Here is a 23,352-nt window from a genome sequence, read left to right on the forward strand (position 1 = left end):
GGGCTTGTTTTCTTGAAATCTGATGCTTTCCTTGATGATTTCAATGTAGAGTTCAGCAGACAGTGTCGTAGGTTCTATCAGTAACGTGCCCACGCTGGCTTTTACCAACTAAGCTGTTAAGAGTTGATTGATACATTTTCAAGAATGTCATAAGCTAATTGTTTAACATAGTCATTCTTAAAATGGAATATATAAACCTACAGTTAAGTAGATGGTATTTAAAATTAAGATGATAAATATTTCTAACTTTCTTTTCTAATTATCTGCCTACACTTGACTATTATTAAGGTTTGGGATTGTTTACGTGCATACATGTCTGTGTGGTAGAAACACAATACAATGGTAAGCTCTGTATATCTCTTCCAATTCTGTGTTCACTGCATCAAGTTGGTACTTTGAAATTGGCTGAAGTGAGATTATTATGCCAGAGAAATTAGCAAATGCTTTAAATCAGGATTTCACTGATGCAGCCATTACTTTGTAAATAACACAAGAGAAAGGAAATATTCTGGCTCAGCCAAGAAATCATTCCTGTTATTGTTGAAATTCTGACATATATCTTTAACTCCTCATTTTCCCCTTATCTTCAACATAAGCAAAATATCGTAGATAATATTCATGTCAGAATTGCACTTGTTCAGCATGTATCTATAACTATAATTTGACAGCACATTCAAGAATTCAGCAAAATCAACAAAGGTAGTCTGTAAGAGTTAATCGACAATATGAAACTTAAGAAATTCTGTATTTTATGATTATATGATAGTTGTATGCTACATACACTTCAAATCCATGACATAAATAAGCCGGCCTATATACACATGTAGATACAATGTAGGTCTCTATGTACATGTAATATGTGTGTATTTATACATATTACGAATACACACATCATACCTTTTTACTAAAGAGAGTCAACTGATATTAATCCACCAAAACACTCCTCTATGTGGGCCTTGATTTTGACATCATTTATATAGAAAGAACACTTGGCTTTGCATATCAGATTTACTAACTGCTGAAGACAGGATTTGAGTACACTGTGCCCAACCTTGGTTCTGAGCACTCTCAGTCTGGTGCATTTCAACATGTGTTGTTGATGGATGAGGGGTGTCCAAAAACTAAATGAACGTGGCAGTGTTGTTCATGTTGTCACGCTGATCAATTAGCCAAACACCACTTGTGACTTGTGTCATCTTTATTTTTATTCCTTTATCGGAATGTTCCAGACCACCACATGATAAATGGGAAATGTCAGCTGCGACATCCAAACCAGCATGAAGTAAGGTCCTCGAAACTCAGAGATTCAATACTTACATTCTCTGTGCTATCCACTGGCCTTGAGCAGCTCCTAAGGTAGCCTGTCAGTCATTTTTCCACTGTAGGAAAAGATCCCAATAGCTTTACTTGGACCACAGATAGAGAAGCAAGCAAAGTCTGGAACCAAGGAACAAAATTTCCCAGTTTGTAAGCTCCCCAAAGTCAAGGATGCCTCAGTGAAGTCTGCCACCAAGTCCCAGGACTTTGCACCCTGCCTGGCGCGTCTGAGGCTTTGATTTATGACATTAAGTCAAAGAATATTTGCTAATCCCTGAGGTTGGACATGATGTGAGCAGTTGTGTATTTCTGTTTTCCCATCAGTGAAAGTGAGAATATTATCTACATGTGGATGATCTCAGTTCATTATAGGATTGTCTGTGAGTGATTGAAGAGTATTACAGAAATCCCAGACACAGGGATATTGAACACAACTTTTATATCCAGATTTGAACTTCAGAGCTCTGGGAGTTACCTTTACATACATAAAATCCAAGTTCATGATTACTAAATTCTGATTAGGAAACTAATGGAAACTAATTGAAAGGAGGAGAATATCATTCAACTTTCAGAATTTAAAAATACTCATAATTAATACTTTTAAAGGATACCCTGCTCTTTCCCAACTTAGGTTTCATTTTGTAACATTTTCTCTCTTTCTACATGACTAAGTAATTAATAAGGTTTAAAAAATCATTAAGTAACCAGCTGGTCTTTATGTAGCAGATATCACACAAAGTGACTAAGGTTAAAATCCCATTTGCAGTTTAAAAATTGACACTGAGCAGTGCCATATGATTTGTCCAAATCATACAGAAATATGGGGTCTTAAAATTCTTAGCCCTTGTATTTTTATTGTTATTTTTAAAGATTCATTTATTTATGTATTTAAGAACTGGGGTAGAGCCCAGAGGTGTAGGGGATGAGAAGATTCACCAGAGACACAGTAGGGAGCAGAACAGGCAGATTGATGAAGTAAGTACACTGCTGAGGGGAGCAGTGGGCAGGTCAGGAGAGGTCTGCTGCACCAGGTGGGTCAGCCCGCAGATTGGGGCTCAAACTTGCACTGTTGTGGCTGTGGAGCGCTCTCCTGTGCTGTGATCTAACGTGTTGCGCCACCAGGGAGAGCCCCGTGGTATTTTTATACAACATGACATTAAAATATGCATTGAATTAAGGGTAACTTTGGCTTTTTCTTCACCTTCCCATATCTAGGATTGTGAATTACCATCTTGCCATCCACCCCCAGTTCCCCCGGAAGCGAGAAACACACCCAGTGTACTAAGAACCCAGTGGCGATTCGGGTCTTGGACACCAGTAAGAAATAGAATGCTGATAGTTGAGAGGGTGCGAGGGGTGGTAGAGTTCTCTGGAAAGACTATAGAAAGTGGGTTTCTGTTCAGTGCACAACTATTTCAAATAACAGTTTGCATTATTTTACTTGAACACCAAGTGCTCAGCTACTTGTGGAAAAGGTACCCGGATGAGATACGTCAGCTGCCGGGATGAGGATGGCTCTGTGGCTGATGAAAGTGCCTGTGCCACCCTGCCTAGACCAGTGGCAAAGGAAGAATGTTCTGTGACTCCCTGTGGGCAGTGGAAGGCTTTGGACTGGAGCCCTGTAAGTAGATGGTATCTTTGAGATTGGGAGAGTGTGGATGCTCAGTACGGGGGTGAATAGTACCAATATCAGTTGATACTTTTAGAATTTGACTTGCTTGTGATTGGAATTATCATATGTCTCATAAATGTAGCTGATTTGGGTTTTAGACATATATGCAAGAAATGCACTTTTTTCAAAGATTTATGTATTTATGCATTCAGAACTGGGGTACAGACAGTACAGACAGAGGTGGGGGGCAGTGAGAAGATTCACCAGAAACAGAGTGGAGAGCACCACAGGCAGTTTGACAAAGTACACTGCTGAGGGGAGCAGCAGGCAAGACAGGAGAGGTCTGCTGTGCCATATGGGTCACTTCTGGGGTGGGGAACGATCTTGCACTGAAGCCACCACAGCTGGGCTTAGCCTCACAGTGCGGTGCTCCAACCTGCTATACCACGAGGGAGAGCCCAAGGAATGCACTTTTTAAAAAAAAAAAAAAAGATTTATTCATACAGAACTGGGGTACGGGCCAGAGATGCGGAGGGTGAGAAGATTCACCAGGGACAGAATAAGGAGCAGAACAGGCAGGTCAACGAAGTACACTGCTGAGGGGAGCAGCGGGCGGGTCAGGAGAGGTCTGCCACGCCATGTGGATCTCCTCCAGGGCAGGTGGGGATCGAACTCATGCGGAAGTGGCTTAAGCTTCTTAGTGCTGTGCTTTAACCCGCTGCGCCACCAGGGAGGGCCCAGAAATGCACTTTAAAAAAAAAAAAAAGTATGGGCCCTCCCTGGTGGCGCAGCGGGTTAAAGCACAGCACTAAGAATCTGAAGCCACTTCCGCATGAGTTCGATTCCCGCCTGCCGCCTGCCCCGGAGGAGACCACATGGCGAGCCAGACCTCTCCTGACCCGCCCGCTGCTTCCCTCAGCAGTGTACTTCATCGATCTGCCTGTTCTGCTCCCCACTCTGTCTCTGGTGAAGCCTCTCACCGCCCCTGAGCCTCTGGCCTGTACCCCAGTTCTGTATGAATAAATAAATAAATCTTTAAAAAAAAAAAAAAAGTATGAAACTATGTTTGCAATCTTCTTAAGACCCTTCCTGTTGGGCTGATTGGAAAGCCCTCTTAAGTCATGTCAGAATATAATAGGTTGGTACAGTAGCAAGAGAAGGGAGGAGTGAAACCTTCAGTCTGAGTGCTTAAGCAACCTGTGGTCTTTTAAAGTCCATTGACTCTTGGCTGCCCCACAAAGAAGTGGGACTCCTCATTCAGTGCTGTAGGCCCAGCCTCTTATGCACACTCCAAGTGCCATCTGTGAGATTTTATAAACAGAGGAAGACGTTTTATTTTCAGGCAGCTCTAGCTTCCTGTATTGTGAAAATTCCAGAAAATGTATAGTTTAGGACAGATGAAAGCCCATCAGTGAATAAAAGATTAATCTATCAGTTATAAATGAAATTTGAAGCATGGATTCAAAGACTTGTACAAAAATGCAGCCTTTGACATTTCCTAGCTGCATGATGTTGAAGCAGTCTGGCTAAAGTCTTTGAATCTACTTCTTCTAATGATGAAAAGGAGACCAGAAAGAACACCTACCTTATAAGGTAGCCAAGAGGATTATTTGATAAACATGTTAAATGCTTAGCACAAATAAGGTGTTCAATAGTGTATAATCTCATTCTCATGCTTTCAGCCTCCAAATACTCATTTTGTTTCCATCTGTCCATCCATCTATCTACACACCAGATGTTTGCAAAGCTTACTACAGAAATAATAAAATAATAAATAATATAATAATAAATAATAAAATTCTTGCCTTCTTGGTGATTATCCCAGTGGAGGTTCCAGGCAGTGAACAAATAAAGAAGTAGATGATGAATGAGATATTCATAGGTACTAGAAGAAAGGCAAACCATGTAATGGCATGAAGAAAGATGGTGTGTGCTTTCAGACAGATTGGTCAGAAAAGGCCTGCTCTTGCACTGAACCACACTAGAAAGAAATGAGGGAATGGACCCATGAATGTCCGTGTTATGTAACAAAACATTTTGCAGGTCCAAAAACCCTGAGATGGGGGGATCTTGACATGCCCATCAAACACCTGTAAGACCAATGTGGCAAGAATTAAATGATTAGAGAATAATAGATTAGTTCAAGACGGAACTATTGGCCACATTATAAAGGGTCTAGGGCTTTGGATATTATTCAAAGTGAGTTGAAAAGTCACCCGACAAATCAACATTAGTTGCAAGAGTCATGGTTTGTGATAAATGCACAACAAACTTGGGGTCTTTGGGGGGACACTTTAAGACTGTAAGCAGAGCCAGGATCTGCAGTATCTGAAGGTGATCACATGTACTGGGAGGTTACAGCAGGGATGGTGAGACATGGCTGGAACAGGGACATATTGTGAGTTTTAAGCTGACAGGATTTCTCAGTGAAATAGATGTAGGGTAGGAATGAAAGGAAAGAGGCAAAGAGATTGCCAAGATTTTTGGGCTCAGTCACTGGATGAGTTATGGACTATCTATGGGAAATGCACATTCAGAAATGTGTCACTGCCACATGACTATCTCTTCCTTTTCCAAACTTTCACCACAGTGCTCCGTGACGTGTGGACAAGGTCGGGCCACCCGGCAAGTAGTGTGTGTCAACTACAGCGACCATGTGATCAGTCAGAGCGAATGTGACCCAGACTATATCCCAGAAATGGACCAAGACTGTTCAATGTCACCATGTCCTCAAAGGACCCCAATTAGTGGTCCCGCTCAGCACCCTTCCCAAAATGAGGACTATCGTCCCAGGAGTGCAAACCCAAGCCTCGTCCATGTGGTCGGTGGAAACCAGTGGAGGACTGGCCCCTGGGGAGCAGTGAGTATATACGAGGTCTTTCCCTAATGTGCTTTCTTCTCTTTCACTTAAGGTAGCATTTGGAGGGAACACAAGCTAGAAACACCTTTGGAGCCATTTTGTTCTCATGAAAGATTCCTATTTTGTATTGGCATTTGTTTGGGTTAATTGTTGTCCTTGAAAAGGATGGACCCATGCTGTTGTCTGCTAGGTGATAGGTTCCAGTGATGATATCACATCCTTTCTGCAGCTGACCGCTCTCACCTGTAGACAGCTTAAAGGGACAGTGTCACTTTTCCTAAAGGGAACACTCAAAGTAATTTTCCTTCTGGTGGCAATCCAGGTAGTGTAGTCTCCGAGTGCACCGTTGGTATTTAATTTGTAGTCATAGATTATTGATCTAGAGTAGGAGGAAACACTACTTTCAGGAAAAATCTGTACTTAAAAGAGAAGTACCATAACTCTAATGATTGTGAACACAGACTCTGAGGAAGATTTCTATCCATCTTAGGATATTGGTGTCTTAGATACCCTGGTCTTTGAGCTGCAGTTGACATTACCTGTTTAAGTCATAGTTAAGAATAATTCCAGCTTTCTAGGGTCATTGGAAGAATTAAATGCAGTGGTGCAATTAAATACTTTGCACTCTGCCTGCCACACAGTAAGAACTTAATAAAAGTCAACAGTTACTTTTTTTCCTATTGCTATCTTTGTCCTTCAAATTACAGGGGCCTTGAAGTTAATTTAATATATTTTTTAAAGATTTATTTATTTATTCATACAGAACTGAGGTATAGGCCAGAGATGCAGAGGGTGAGAGGATTCACCAGAGATAGAGCAGGGAGCAGAACAGGCAGATCAACAAAGTACACTGCTGAGGGGAGCAGTGGGTAGGTCAGGAGAGGTCTGCCACGCCATGTGGATCTCCTCCGGGGCAGGCGGGAATCAAACTCATGCAGAAGTGGCTTAAGCTTCTTAGTGCTGTGCTTTAACCCACTGCGTCACCAGGGAGAGCCGAAGATAATTTAATATTTTTTTTAAAGATTTATTTATTTGTACATACAGAACTGGGGTACAGGCCAGAGACTCAGGGGCAGTGAGAGACTTCACCAGAGACAGAGTGGGGAGCAGAACAGGCAGATCAAGGAAGTACACTGCTGAGGGGAGCAGCGGGCGGGTCAGGAGAGGTCTGCCACGCCATGTGGTCTCCTCCGGGGCAGGTGGGAATCGAACTCATGCGGAAGTGGCTTTAGCTTCTCAGTGCAGTGCTTTAACCAGCTGCGCCACCAGGGAGGGCCAGATAATTTAATATTTAAAGGGAAAATAAGCTTTTGAATGGTTTCGATTTTACACTAGACAATTCCCCCAAAACTAATAACATTGTGGAATTCCAGAGCTGTCTGATAGACATGCAGGGGGGTGACAGTAACCAGGGATCTTGGGAGGTATGGAAGTTAGGTGTTCTCTTTTTAATTGTTGACTGTTAGTTTCCTCTTAGTACTGCTAATTGCATTTAATTATTTCTGGACTAAAAAAAAATTAGAAGGAACCTGTCTCTTTCCCAATGTGGTTATGTTTCAGTCAATTAGATTTACTTTCCTGTGAATACTGATTAGCCAGTGAGCATTTACACACTGCAAGTGTTTGGTTGTAGGGAAAACACCTGTCAAGTAACCCAAGACCCTATCCATCACGTTCTGTTTGCTTGCTTCTCATTTGAGGCTTCCTATGCCTTGGTTAGATGAGATTGCGGTTTTGAGAAACTAAAGGGTGACCAAGGGTCATAATCACTGAGTAGCCCATGAATTTTCAGGTTGAAAAAATTCAAAACTCACATGTTTATTAAAATTAGCACTAGGACTTTTTTTTAAAAAATCATAACGCCTTTCTTATTTAGTACTATTACCTGTCATGATGATGCATTCCTCCAAATTGAATGAGAATTATAGAATCCCCAATTAGGGCTATTAGGTCATCTTTTTGCAGCAATGAACAATACCATTCTTTTCCCCATTTTGCCTCTTTTGGGAGGGGGATTTTTTTTTCTAAGTTAAATGAGGCCGAACAATGCAATTTTTCAATCCTAGCTTGATGTGCCAGACCTTCCCTCAGGATGTGGATGTACGTGCGTCTGTGCACGGTGTGTACACAAACTATATGAGGTCTTCCTGCCTGCTGTGGCAGAAAAGGCAACCATGTGTCATAAATTCTAGAGAATGAGAATCCAAAGTTTGCTGTGTATTCTGGAGCATGAACCTCATTGTAAGCATAAACTAGAACACTGTTTTGAGGTTTTCTATGTGTTACCAATTAGGGTTCTCTTGTCACAAGCCAACAAAAAGAAACTGACTCTTCAAATGAAAGCCAAACAAACAAACAAAAATTTTCATTTAGTCCAAACAGAGTCAGAGACCAAAAAATCTTCTGGCTCAAGGGTTGACAATTTCTTTTCTACAAATGACCAGGTAATTGATATTTTTGGCTATGTGGACCTCGGCTAGCCATCCTTGCTGTTATAACATGAAAGCAGGCATAGACAATATGTAGTGAGAGTGACTGTAATGGGTGTGACTCTTCCAATAAAATTTTATTTATAAAAATAGGTGGCAGCCCAGATCTGGCACTTGGGCTCTGGTTTGCCAGTTCCTGATCTAGATAGAATGTTAACCACCCTAGGCAAATGTCATGTAAAGAAGATGAGAAACTCTGCAACATGGAAGTGGAAATAAGAATCCCTGTTTATCATGAAGAAAAACAAAATTTGACCTGGCAAAATAAAAGCACATTTCACCTGTCTATAGGAGTTTGCCCTCCCAGGCAGGCCTCGGCTCACAAGCTCACCAGTGTGGAGCAGTTACTTGGACTCAGCTGAGCGCTGCCTCCATCTCTTGGGGCTGATTTTCAGTAGGATGTATTTGATTGGTCACTGGGGAGTTGGTGAATTGGTTGGCCTTGGGTCAGGTGTCCATCCTTGCTCTGTTCAACCTTATGGAAGGAGGGAAGCACGTGGTTAATAGAACTGTTATTTCCAGAAACTTTTAATTGGCCCAGGTTGCAAATCCTGTGTCTAGCACTATGGTAACTAGCAGGAACAATGAGTGATGACATTGAACATCCTGTCAGGCATATTATCATTTTAATGGGGTGATAACACTCATGGGTGACATAATGAAAGGTGATACAATATTATATTATCGGGGGAAACTCAAGGGCCAAAGTATACATTACAGATCTGTTTACAAGATACAAGGCCTTCCTAATATTTTGACTTCGATTTCCCCAATAAAGCCAATTAAAATAATAGTTCCCAGGGGAAGGGGCGAGATGTTATTAGGTATGAAGCTGTTTAAAAGTAGAAAAAAAATTAATTATTTTTCAAGTTTAGAACAAATATGACAGATCTCTCAGAGGGGGATTTTACAAATCAAAAATTACATGAAAATATTGTCAGAGTCCATAATTCTATTTTCCTGTTCTGCATTTTAAGATTAATATATTTAAAAATCATTTGTAATCTCCCCAGTGTAATTTGAGATGTGAACTGAGGTCCACTGAAATAAATGAAAAATAAATTCACATCTTCATGTGGAAGAAGCTGAGGAGCAAAGAATATCTACAAGTGTTCTGAAATAACAATGATTGGGTTAGGATTTGACAGAAAACACAAATCAGACAGCCATCAGAACCTGGAAATCAAAAGCTGTTGCAGATGCAATTTGAAACTTGAAAATGCTTGGGAATTGTTGCTTGAGGACAAGATGGTTACTTCACAAGCAAACTGATTTTACAGCTTATGGGTCACAGTGAAGGCTACTAGCAAACACATTGGCTTTTAAAAGATAAGAAAATTATGGAGGGGAAAAAATTCACTCAAGATGTAGATAAATAAGAGAGCTATGAAAAACTTGCATGGGAAAGTAACTGTAAAGCAAACATAATTCTGGGAGAACCATGAGAGGAGGTGCTGGATTGGAAGTGCACCTGAAAAAAAGGTTTTGTTTCGTTTCTCTCTTTTTTTTTTTGTATTGAGGTTTTTTTTTTCTCTTATAAATACATTTTTTACATTGTTCTTCATTTTGTACATTTTTTCATCTCAGTTGTAATCCCCATGGACTTCCTACTACCACTACACCCATGTGCCATCACCACAGTCCCGCCCCAGTTCTGATCCTGAAAGAACATCAGCTAACAACTGTTGATGTGGCATTCAGTTGCAGTCATTGGGGAAGTAAAAATACATAAATAAATAAAAAGAAACAGCTCTCCTTTAGCCACTGTTAGAAACTATTGTGAAGGAAGAGAATAGAACATTACCTGCTAGGAAATGCTCTCTCACGGACACCACAAGACAGTCGTTGGTGACTGAAGGACTCCATAGAAAAGCTTCATTTCAGCCGCTGGCAATTTCTTAATCATGTCATTTGACCCTTGTGTTGAAAGGGAAGTCCAATGTTGGATCTAAATAGCACTTAGAGTTTTGAAGAATTCCCAACAGACTAAGAAGCTAGTCAACTCTCCCCTGTCACCCCCCTCCCCCACCCACCCCCACCTACCCTCTGAGAGCTGCTGGAGGAGAGGCATCTCTGAGAAAGGTCTGCTTTGGAAGTTACCAGATGTTATCACTGACTGAGTGTGGCCAATGCCATGTTTCTGCCCTCTGGCAGCCAGAAGAACTTTACATTAAACAACCCCCAAAAAGGAAGTTCTCATGATTGCACATTGTGGATGACTTGACTGATGGTTTCTGTCACCTTTGCCTCCAGCCTTTCAACTGGCTGCTTTTTGTGTAGTTAAATGGGGAGCTTGAGGTGGGGATTAACCTGTTGACTGATGTCTGATGTGTTCAGTGTTCCAGTACCTGTGCTGGTGGGTCCCAGAGGCGTGTGGTGGTGTGTCAGGATGAAAATGGATACACTGCCAGTGACTGCGTGGAGAGAATAAAGCCCGATGAGCAGAGAGCCTGCGATTCTGGCCCTTGTCCTCAGTGGGCTTATGGCAACTGGGGAGAGGTGAGAATGAACTGTTCATCTGTATGCCCTTGGAAAAACACAATGTGACCTTGGCAAACACACTATGTTACTGCTCATAATTTATTTTAAAGAAAAGGCACTAGTTCTACTTAAACATGTTGATTTAGTTTGAACCAAGATACCTGTCTTAATTCTGGATTAATGTCAGGTGTATTTATAACCAAGTAGACAGTTTGAGATGTAAAAGAGCTTAAGTAGGAAAGAAGGGAAAGTAGTTTACAGTGTGTCAAACTCTGCTGTTTGGGCTCTGATTAAAAAGGTGCATTAAATCAATCAATGGAAATCTGGCCATCTTCCAATCTGGGGTGTTCATGATACACCTCTGTCCCCAAAGCATAATGTCTTCCAATATTTTAATTCCCGATAAAGCCAGAACAAATAAGAACTGTTATTCCTAGCAAAGGTGAGACACTGTAAACCTTGAAGTGAATATTAGCTTAATGTTCAAAAAATGAATATATATTGTTCAAATTCTTGAGCTGTTAATTTTTGAATCTCTTGGTATAACAAATAAAGGAGAATGGAGTATTCTGGACCAGAAGAAAACGATCCCATTCCCAGCTCTGGCTCTTGTAAACTTTGTGACCTTGGCAAGTAATGTAACTTTGCAAATGCCTGTATTCTCATCTATAAATGGAAGCAGTAATGGCACTAACTTCATAGTGCTCATGATTGTATATGAGATAGTATATTCAGAAGCTTAGCACACATCCTTCAGCCAAAGTTAATTGCTATTAAGGCTATCATTACTACACTAGCAATAATATCTATTATTAGTATTACTGTTGTTATTGAATGCAGGATGTTTTGAGTCACTATGACTTGCAGGTCTTGGATGCTTATTGGTGTATGGTTCCTTAACCAAGAATTTATTTTTCTAATCTCAAGTCCACAGGGAGAGCCCATAAAGTTGTACTGTCTTGACTATAAAATTTGTAAAATTGAAACATGAGGAATAACATCTTGGACACCCCAGTGCCAAGATGGGATAAAAGACAAGTGAAATGGATGAGCATGAGTCCTGACTCCTGGCTAATCAAACTGTGTGTCCATGTTTCAGTTTCATACACGTAATCTAGTAGTTCTACGCAGTCCTAATGAAGACTTTTGTTGACTTGCCTTGATAGTACGTCATTGCAAAGGGCATGACTGAAAGGCAGGAACAGGGAGTCATGCTTTGGGACTCATGTGTTGTGGGTTTCCCAGCACTGCTTGCAAAGTTTTGTCCTGTGGGGCCTGTGATTAGGCTTCTGTAATTGGACTGAAGCCAGAAGAGGACACGCATTTGCAGGGATGCTTGCTGTCAGCACAGACAAGGTCATTTCAAATTCTGTGGGAGCTCTGGCCTTGCCACAGCAGGGAACCCGCATGTCAGTGTTCCTGGACGTGAGCACCACAGTCCTATCCAAGAAATACAACTTGTTCCTGACTCAGAAGTTGGGCTCTACCCAGGAGTTAGAACTTCATCCAGCATTCCCACCACACTATTTATTCATCTTAAGGGAAAGCCAGCATTATCCTCAGATTCTGCAAATATTACATAGCTCAACATTATAAAGTTCTGGCGATTAGAGACCCAGAATAGCCAGAGGATGGTGACAACCTTTTGGAGGTTGCCAGGAACTAAAACCGGCTAAGTCATTATTTCCTTTCCTTGGTTGTGGGTGGTTTAGGGAGACTTTCATTTTTTTGATTTTTGATTTTGTACACCTCAAACAAAAGGCTGTAATCTTGTCCTAGTTGCTTGCTATTGAATTGATAATGATCAACTTGTTTAACCCCTTTTCAGCTTAGCTGCCCCTTTTATTTTAAAGATGTATTTATTTGTGCATACAGAATTGGGGTACAGGCCAGAGGTGCAGGAGCAGTGAGAGGTTTCACCAGAGCCAGAGTGGGGAGCAGAACAGGCAGAGAGGCGAAGTACACTGCTGAGGGGAGCAGCGGGAAGGTCAGGAGAGGTCTGCTTCGCCATGTGGTCACCTCCGGGGTGGGGATTGAACTTGCTCTGAGGCAGCTGTGACCAGCTTGTGGTGCTGTGTCCTAACCTGTTGCTCCACCAGGGAGGGCCTGTTGCCCCTTTTATAAGTGGGGCACATGTACTCATCTCTTGCTGAGCCAACAAAAATAAAGGTCCTCAGGGCGGACAGAGCAGGGGTGTTCAGGACAGGCCCTTCCACTAAGGTAGAGGTTCTAGTCTGCTGTATGTATGACTTATGGTGATTCAGCTTGGTTCTGTCTAGAGATACCTTGCCTTTGCCCAGTGCTGTAATAAGTATTTGGCTATGCAATTTTTTTCCTTTTATTTCATTTTATTTTAAATTCTAAGAAATAGTTCTTAGGGGAAAAGGAAATGCATCACTGGCTATTCAAAGTCACTGCAGCCTGTCTTCCTTCTTCCAGTGTACAAAGCTGTGTGGTGGAGGCTTGCGAACGAGGCTGGTGGTCTGTCAGCGGCCCAGCGGTGAACGGTTTCCTGATCTGAGCTGTGAAGTGCTTGATAAGCCTCCAGATCGTGAGCAGTGTAACACCCATGCTTGTCTTCAAGATGCTGCATGGAGTATTGGCCCTTGGAGTTCGGTACGGCCCTAACTATTAACACTTGTTAACCCACATCTAGCTAACACACCCATTCCAAGATACTCTGGGGCACTCCACTGTAACAGATAATTATACTCTCAAGGACACACTAAAGCTGTGCTGTCAACAGGGTATTCTTTTCTTCATATTGATGTACAACAGAATTAATTTTTGTATCACTTAAATGACTTTACAGAATATTTGTACCTCACACTGGCCCAGTGCCAAGGATAAGAATTAGCTTCTTTTCTAGAACAACTAGACCATATATATATATATATATTTAAAGAAAGTAACTTTATGTAATTATCAAGCTCCAAAGTGACTGAAGCAGACAATTCAGTAGCAGACAATTTTTCCTTTTCTAAGCTATGGTCGTTTTGACATTTAAGGGAAGATCGCTGCTCATTGAGGCCAAAGAACATTTTTCTTCAGTTACTATAATTTGCCTCCGTGTGACCTTGGGTACAACTCACAACACAATCACCACAAAGGCGGTACCCACAAAATAGACTGAAATCATTTGGAAAATACAAGAGTTCAACTGTAGACTCAATGACCTGGTACTTTTTAAGGCATCTGGAAAGTTGTTTTCTCTTTCACCAAGACAGGAAAATCTTTTGAGACCATTTTTTGCTTTGGTCCTATGTTTCCTTGCTATAGGTGTATAGCAGATAATATTATAAAACAGGTTTGCCTCTGTGCATACGATGCAAACTTCTGGGGCAGCTCTTAAAAGAATTGCACTGTCAGAAATGGTTGAGCTAAGTGGTGCTGGAGCTTTTTGAGCCTTTGCACTATGCCGTTTAACTAGGGCAAACATTCCTGTAAATATGTTAATTGCACTGAAGCTGAATTTAGTATGACAAGTCATATCCAGAAGTCTTATTTACTCCATGTTTCTGAAGAAAAGTCTTAACCATTCCCGTAACTAGCTCAAGAACAAGATTATGGCTGCAACATTACTAATACCTGTTGGCGCTTCTAAGCATCAAAGTTTTCAATGTCTGTGACTTTGTGTGCAGACAGAATACTACATAGGGAACCACTGTACTCTGTGTTAAGTTGAAAATTAGAATTGAGAGCATATCTGAACAAGTACTTTTGACTTGGACAATTAGGATTTTTTTAAGAGCTTAACAAAAATGCTACTGGGTCTTATATGGCATTCACCAGGAGCATTCATAAAGGCCATACTGGCACCCTCCTGAAATGAATGTGTGAAAAGGAGCAGAAATAACCTTCAAATGGCAGGAACATTCTCTGACATTCCCAACTTCTCTAAGTCAACTAATGTTATTTTTCCTGAAATTTTCCATCTTGATCCATTATATTTTTACCCTGTTCACTCAGCCATTAGTCACACCATGTCAGTTACATTTCAGTAAGTCTACCGACTTGCATTTCTTTCATTCTGACAAAAATACACCTCCAACCCTCTAAGGGTATGTGTGCGCACATGCATGTGTGTATACATATATGTATACATGTACAGACACATGGATGTATCCGTATTTAAATTTGTTTCCCCCGCACTCTGTGTCTTAAACGTATTCTAAAATCAGCTCAAGATATTTTACACAGGATCACCACCTTCCCTACAGATATTTTAAAGACTTAAATGCTTAAGTTTTAAAAAACCATATGCTGATTTGTTTAACCAGTGACTTTTACATTGTTTTAACTATAGCTGTTCTTCTTGGGTCTGCACACAGTTTTCTTAAGACACACTGAGTAGAAGAGAAAGAGGAAGTCTAAAGTTCTGTTCTATACAGACACAAATTCATGGGTTTTAAAAATATTTTTACTGTTTATGTTACTTGGAAGCTTCCTTTGTAAAGTGATCTTTACTTCAACATATATTCAAGTGCCCATAAGCTTAGGAACAAGGCTATAGGATTTTGGTTCTAATTTTAATATTGATTTGTGTAACTGCTTTGGTACAGTTCCTTAGTAATTCTAAATTTAAGCATACCGCCCTGAATTGTGTGAAAAGCCTTATAGCCACTTTTGTGGTGCTTTGTCGCTAAAGTTGACGTGCAGGTTAGCAATGACACAAATATACTTGAGATGCTAACATTGCTTTCAGCAGGAAAGCAAACCAGATGTAGTAGAAAACAGAGATGCTGTTAGTCCTTCAGATAGGTCGCTTTCTCTTGCCCAGCCCTCCTATACTGGAGAGAGCGTTCAAACCGAGTGCTGCTTTGAATAAGCCTTTTCCAAGGACAAAATGGAGACAGCCTAATTCAGCAATGGACTAAGCAGCCGGACTTAGGAAAGACATGCGAAATCACTGTCAGCATGGCTGACGGTCTCTAAAATGAAATGTGTGAACCTAGAAGTAATGTTACAGCCTTCTGTTTTAGCTCAACGCATTGCAGATTTAGATTCATAAATTCTTCCAAATTCAGCCTTTTCTGTCCATTTCTTAAAGTGCCCCTTGCAGTCTTTCTGGTCAGGTTTTGTTTTTGAGGTCAAGTTTTACTCTGCTGTGCCTTGCTGGGGGCTCTTGCATTTGGGGAGCAAACTAATGGAAGGCACATGTCCATCTGCTAGAACCAGCTGGTATAGCCGAGGTAGTTCACGTGAAATGGTTGCTGGGTGATGCGCCGACCCAGGATCATCTTCTGCATTCTTTTTTGCTCTGCCCTGCGTCTGAGACTGCAGTTGTCCTGAGGAGAAACTGCTTGTTTAGGTTTCTCGTGATCAACCTCATTGTTCTCTCAGTTTTTCTTTAGCCATTTTGGAATAATGCTTGTCGACCTGAATAATGAGAATGTATGAGCTCATGAAAGAACTGTGCTTTTGTTTCTACCCAGCAAATTATGAATTTGTGTCTACCTCATTTTCATATTAAAGTTTGCAGCTTCTGTAGGTAGGAAGAGAAAATGTCTGGCATCAGTATTTTATCACCTGGATGCATCTCTGTAGCAAAAATAAAGGCTGTAAATATCACTACCACATTTCCTGAGCACAGTTTTAAGTAGCCTTGTCTAGTATTATCTGAATATTTTGAGCAGAACATATTTCTATGTTTTTATATAATAAAACATATTTATTTTTCCAGGTTATTTAATTTTATATACAATGTTTAAAAATCAGTATTCATCAGCAGATTATAAAGGAAAGTAGGCTGTATGAAATAGAAATGCAATATATATGATTCTTTTGGTTTGAAGAAGGCATATTTTAACTTTGTAAATTCCTGCCATCCTGTGCCATCCCTCTTCCAAATCCAAGTAGCCAAGTGGCAAACTTGATGTATGTAATTGGATAGTTGTAAATGTATAATTTAATGGGGGTACTTTAAAAAAATCTCTGAAATGATGCATCATATTATAAAAAAAAAAAATGAGGCTTAACATTCTGTTGTTTCTTTTTCTTCCTAATACTGTTGTCTTGATTCATTGAGTATCAACTATGAAATATGAATGCTCCATTTGCTGAACTCGTAGATAATGATAAAACATTGCCAGAAGACAAAAAAAGTGATTAGAAGAAATGGCTCTGAACATGTAAGAGGAGCTAGTTACAAGAAAAAGCCAATCTAATGTGCATAAATTTGATCATACCTCATTCTCTGTGTTCAGTTAACTGTAAAAGGCTCCTACATTTGTCAATTTTGTTATTTGTTCACCTGCAATACATTTCAGAGCTCCTCTTATTAAAGAAAGAGGAAGATAATACCGTAACAATAAACCTGGAAGTTGAAGAAAGCCTGTACTTTTCAAAAAATTGTAAATCACAGCTGGTAATTTACACCAGCTCATTCCCCTGCAGCATTCACTGTGGACTGTAGTTTGTAGGTATTGAGGGGAAGATGAAGGAGGCCTTTATATGAGCTGAATAAGATAAACCCCCCAAGGCAGATGATCGGAGCTTACCGTATTGAGCATTTACTATGTACCAAGCCAAGTTAAGCAAATACATCACACTTAGCCACCATGTTCTCTGTATGGGAGATATTTGTATGAACGCATTTGATTGTGTGATAAGACCTCAAGGTTAATCTTGCTGTGTTGGTAGAAAGCAGTAGTCCATGTTTGAAGTGAATTTTTAAAACTCCTGTTTATATTCAATAAATGATCTGCCTAAAACTCATACTCCATCTAATTTCCACATTATTTAGCTAACACTGGCATTGTCCATTTCACTCCAGCCACAGAAAATCCAAATTTATTAGTTAGTAGTTATGTTGAGGGAATATCAAAAAGTATCTCTTTCTTTTAAAAGATACCGTGTTAGTCAGATTATGGGGATGAAATAAGGATTCGGTCCATAAAGAATATCATGTTCAATGTAGATGCTTTTTTTACAAATTTGAGATTATTTTTTAACTATAAAGTCCCATTTTCAGCCTTTTATTTGGTTCTATCTTGATGGATTCTAATAATAGGATTTTTAAAAATCTGAACATTACACCATGTAAAATTACAAAGTTGACCTGAATTCAGTGTAGAGTAGGATTCTATAAGTCACTTATATGTGTTCCAGACAAGCAAAACACCAGCCCATGTCTATTATATTGATGATAAAACCTGGTGGCTTTTTTTTCTTTTCCATTTACGTTCACTGTGTTGGAGTGAACGTCTCTGTCTCTCCCTTCTGACAGGTGATATGTCATGATAACTTGACAGATTTCTATTTTTTATGGTTTTAGAGTCCAAGGGTGGTGGGAACAGGGGAGGAGGATTATTAGACCCTGAGGAGGAGGGCAGGTCTCCCTTGCTGACTCGTGTTATGGAGTTGCCTTCTGGAATGGGAAAGAATAGAAACTTTGGAATGTGGAGTGGGAGGCAGAGGTTAATCTAGACCTCATCGGTAGGGAGAGAATCTGATTAGTACAGTCAGTTAAGGAACATTTATTTTATGGGAGGGAGTAAAATCTCCAACCTTTAAAGGAATGACATTCACTGACTGGCTTTTCAGCAAATACTTTTCAGTTGCCCGCTGTGGGTCAGGCATTGTTCCAGGTGCTAAGGATACAGTGCTGGACAAGTTTGAGTTTTTCTTTCTAGTAGAGAGAGAACTTGATATCAAATGAATAAAACTAAGTACACACATAACTAAAGAACTGGCCGTTTCTCTTTTCCTGGCAGTCTCGCTACAACCATAAAAATAAAATTTGCTGTTAGGGTATATATCTTCATGGTTGTGAACAATCTTTATTCGATAAACGTAAATCATCAATCCCATCTTTCCTTTAAAATGAGCAACTGTCTAATCACTTTCAGTGATAAATGCTTCCTGACTGAGGGCTCAGAGCCTTTCGAAAACATCTCAGAGAATATGCTTCTGTTCATCGTTAAATTAGAACCCAGCAATGAGATCAGTGGTCCCAGAGCCCAGATGAGTGTGGAAGTGTGGAGCCTGCCTCTCTTAGCTGGGGCCCTTAGTCCACACACACACACACACACACACACACACACACACACACACACACACACGAAGTTGTGGCCCAGAGTGTCGTTTTCCTTTGTTATTTAATGTTACCAGTAGAAAGATCTGGAATGTGAAGTTGCCATGTTCTAAACTGGATGACCACAGCTTCTTTGCTTCTTGTTGTTTCCTCTAAACTGGGATCATTTTCATGGATGGTTTTAATGACCATAACTTCTTTTTCTAGAATGTATAAAACACAGCATTAGCAGCCCAGAAAAGAGCATACAGGAAGTGGTATGGCATAGAATCAAAATAGTCTGAACCTACAAAGTCAGCATTCTTAATCAGATCTGTATCCTCTTTATCCTCTTAGAAAGAGGCTCTGCCTTGGCCAGCACAGTCCAGTAACACTGCATTCTCCATCTTTGCTTTCTAGTATAGAAGCTACTGGCCATTTACAGCTAGTGTTGAGCACTAGCTCAGCAATGAGAGCATCATTGTTGTGCAGAAGTGCTGTGTCTTTAATTGTTTTTTTTTTTTTTTTCATTTTAATGACTCTAAATTTAAATAGCCACCTTCGCTTCTGGCTGCCATATTGGACTGGGTAGCCTTGAACAGCATCATATCTTTAGAAATTAATAATACACCAGCCAGGAAATCAATAAACTTGTAAAAACAAATTAGGGAGGAAAACCCCTTTGTCAGCATGGCAAGGGTCCGGGTGGACTGCCCTTTGCAGCCAATGAGTAGCAGAAACTTGCTATTGTTTTGTCCTTTTGTTTTGCAACACTTCAGTGGGTGTTCCTTGACAGCTGGGCATTAGGGAAAAAACAGAGGACAGTGGGAAGAAATGCTATCAGAACCAGCTGTCTGGAGAGCAGTAACACCAGGGCCTCCATGTAAAAACAGCTGTTAAAACAAACGCTCCTCTTGTGCATCTCAGAGTTCAAGTTCATCTTGGCAGTAAGTTCAGTTAAGGGGAAAGAATGTTTATGTGTTCAGTGAGCTGAAGTACAAGGCTTGATTAATGCTTTTTAGGAGAAAGCAAAAATGGAAAACCCCAGGTAGCCTCCTTGTAGGGAAGCTTGAATTCCAAAAGAGCTTTCCCTCTTTGAAAGTGAAGTTTTAGGAAGGCAGCTTTTCACATTCACTGAGCCTGTAGGTAAACCTGAGCAGATTTGTTTCTTGGGACTCTATTGCAAGGACACCTCAGAAGATTCAGTTGAGATGATGCTTCCCCCATCACTGTTATTGTCCTCATTTAACTTCACAAAATTCAGCCTCCCCAGTGTTAGAACCCAGATGGATTCATTTACATTCATACCCCATACTGTCACCACCAGAAATTAAAATATAGCTAACAACATTGACTGCAACTTGCCTGATGTCATCTATTCTCTTCTTGCTAGATAAAGTTGGGTTCCTCTCCTCCCCACCCCATTTTAGGACATCCTAAATTGCACCATCAATATAAACCATTCAGGTGGTCTGTTTTTAGAAACTCTTAGTACTTAATATTATTAACATAGGTATCTCAGGTTACCTATGTTCTAAAATGGGAAATAAATAATTCCCTCGAAGACACTTTCCTCTGAAGTATCTCAGAAAGTAGATGGATTGATAGCTTCAGCCATCCACAAAAGAGCTGTTATTTCTTCGATTAATTTTGCATAATCTGTTTTCTACCATAATTATAGGAATGGCTTTGCTTTTCTTATTGTAACAATTACTTACATGTTGGAGTATCTACTTTTTCTTGTAATTATGCAAAACAATTCACCCATGTTATTTAATTTACGCCTCTCTGCTTAGTGAAATCAGCACGCTATCAGAGAAGTTACCTCTGACCACCTGAACGGTTTATCATTTAATTCAGAGTGTTCTCCTAAAAGAGGTGGGGGTAAGGGGAACCAATTTTAATTAACTAGATAAGAGAATAGATGATATCAGCCAAGTTGGAGGTCCTCGGTCACACTGCTAGAAACCAGTATTTGTAGTTTTCTGATTTTCAAGCCCCCGGCTTTAACCAAGATACAATTTTCTCAAATTTCTAGTGAGTTGGTAAAGTAGTAAAATACAGCTTCTGCAAAAATATATCTACAAATTAAGATTTTCTTTAAAAAAAAAGTTTATTTATTTATGCAAGAACTGGGGTATAGGCCAGAGATGAAGGAGTAAGAGGATTCACCAGAGTTAGAGTGGGGAGCAGAACAAACAGATTTACTGAAAAACACTGCTGAGGGTAACAGTGGGTGAGACAGGAAAGGTCTGCTGTGTCATGTGGATCAGCTCCCTGGGCAGGGATAAAACTCAAGTAGCAGTGGCTGGTGATAGCTTGATACTGCTGCGTCTTACTTACCCCCTTGCCACCCGAGAGGCCCTGCAATTTAAGATTTTCAATTCCCTCAGTCTTTGAAACATTCTGAAATTATTGAGTCATTTACAGATTTTGCTCAGCACTGTAAAGGGATGAATATGAGGAAATTATATCTTTTTTAAAAGATTTTTATTTATGCATACAGAAATGGGGTATAGGCCAGAGGTGCAGGGGCGGCGAGAGTATTCACCAGAAACAGAGTGGGGAGCAGGCCAGGCAAATCGGCAAAGTACTCTGCTGAGGGGAGCAGGGGGCGAGACAAGAGAGGTCTGTGACGCCATGTGGATCACCTCCCGGGTGGGGATCGAACATGCACAGAAGTGGCCACGGCTTGGCTTAGCTTCACAGTGCAGAGCTCCAACCTGCTGTGCCAACAGGGAGGGCCCTGAAATTATATCTCTTAAGATTAAAGCAAATAAACATGAATTGGTCATTCTAGAAGATTTTGGGGGGGGAAAGGACCTGGACCTAAAATTCATTAAGCATGTATTAAGTGATATCTCTGACATTGCAATACTCAGAGAGAAATGGAAAAACTTGAAGGAAAACAAATCTAAATGTTCTCTTTGTTCTGCAGATATATAAATAAAAGGGATGATAAATCAGATTCCTTTAAAACCAGTTAGGCAATTTGCAAATGTCAGTGTTGATAAGGTTTATCATAGAATATACTATGCTGTTGCACTGAGTGAAAAATGATGAAGTTATTAAAAAGTGATCTCACACTAATAAAACTCTCTGGTTGAAAACAAAGCAAAACATGAAACATCTTCCAAAGTAATTCTTGAGCAGAAAGTAAACTGCAGGGATTAACTGCTTCTTTGGCGATCCCGCCTTATTCGTCCAGGTGATGGGGGTTCAGCCACTTGGAGTTCAGCCCTTACATTCCCTTCCTCCCCACTCCTTCCAATCACCACTGACTCCTCAGCCCAGGTTATAGTAAGACATAAGACAGAGTTAGGTTTTAGGAGCTGTTTGTAAGATGGAAAGAGAAAATATGACAGGTAAAGCTGTTTGCTTCCTTTATTTTTGTCTAGAACAGAGGAAGAAATGTAGACATAGCAACCATGTTTCAAGTGAAAAGCCTGCTTCCCAAATTGTTGATTTCATTGCCCCAATTTAATTTTCTTCCAACTGAGGGGCCCATTCATGGAGGCAGGCCATCAACAATACTAAAATGGGTGAAAGGGTGAGCCACCCTACTCAAGAGCCAGACTCCTTATTGTTTTGTCCCAACTTCTGTGACCGACCACAAGAAAGGAAGGTGGGAGGCAGAAAGGCAGAGCAAGCAGAGTTTATTGTTCCCGGACAGCAGCTGAGAGGGAGCCCCTAGAGTGGGGTCCGCAGCTACTGCCAACTCAATAAGGGGGAAAGGGTCTTTTATATAGATCTAGGTTCACATTCCAAAGGTGACTCATTGCTGTGCTCCCTGGTGCTAGGCCCAGTTCCTCCCACCTGTATCTCCCGGATGCTAGGCCAGTTGACTTATCAGTTTGTTATCCCCTTCAGTTAGTCCCATATCAAGCTTGGATGCAAGGCTCAATTCTTTCTTTGTCAGTAAATCTTTGGTTCCCAACACTTATTGCATTGACCTAGAATGTAGAAATGAAGAACCTGCAGGTGGGAATTATTTAAAGGAAACACATAGAATTGGGCAGAATTGGGTACATAGAATTGTACCCGTAGAGACTTCCTGACTAAGAGTCCTATGGTGTTTTTGTTTAGGTATTATCTTGGCTTGGGGGAACTAGTGTTCTGGAGATGATGAAAAGGCATGATTGTGCATTGCTCACCAATTGGAGAGGAAAAGACAAAGTGACATCAGCGTGTATACAGGGGAGGGGGAGGGGAGCAAGGCAGAGAAGCAGAGGTGAGAAGTTGTCTATTGAGATATCTGGGTAATGGGTTTTAAGTGATGTTCTTAGGATTTTTCATGTTTGAATTTTTTCAAAATTCTCTTTTTAATTTCGTAAATACAGATGTGTTCAGAGTGTATTTTACTTCACAATGAGGTAGAAAGAAGGTCTGAATTTATTTTAGAACTTCAAATTTTCTGGCACATTTTAAGGAGCTGTTTTTAATCTTAGATTTGTTATGTACCATCATAATAAAAGAAGTGGGTACTCTAGCCAGAGTGTGGCAGAAACAGAATATTTGCAAGTTTTTCCTTGGCTTCTTTCCCATCACTTTCTCTTGTCTTCTTTCCCTTTTCCCCCTC

The 23,352-nt window shown here is 40.5% G+C and overlaps 1 protein-coding gene across 2 annotated transcripts in view; it reads left to right on the forward strand.

Annotated features, from left to right (window-relative positions):
* ADAMTS9 (ADAM metallopeptidase with thrombospondin type 1 motif, 9) overlaps positions 1-23,352 on the forward strand; it is a 162,660-nt gene that overhangs the window by 79,756 nt on the left and 59,552 nt on the right. For both annotated transcript variants that reach the window (XM_004676000.2, XM_004676001.2), the window contains 5 exons: positions 2,533-2,634; positions 2,771-2,938; positions 5,520-5,789; positions 10,616-10,777; positions 13,199-13,375. In XM_004676000.2, the coding sequence (XP_004676057.1) occupies positions 2,533-2,634; positions 2,771-2,938; positions 5,520-5,789; positions 10,616-10,777; positions 13,199-13,375 (879 nt within the window). The remainder of the gene's footprint in view (positions 1-2,532; positions 2,635-2,770; positions 2,939-5,519; positions 5,790-10,615; positions 10,778-13,198; positions 13,376-23,352) is intronic.

This window comes from Condylura cristata, unplaced genomic scaffold, assembly GCF_000260355.1.
Source record: "Condylura cristata isolate star-nosed mole 26May11 unplaced genomic scaffold, ConCri1.0 scaffold00004, whole genome shotgun sequence".
Lineage (NCBI taxonomy): Eukaryota > Metazoa > Chordata > Mammalia > Eulipotyphla > Talpidae > Condylura > Condylura cristata.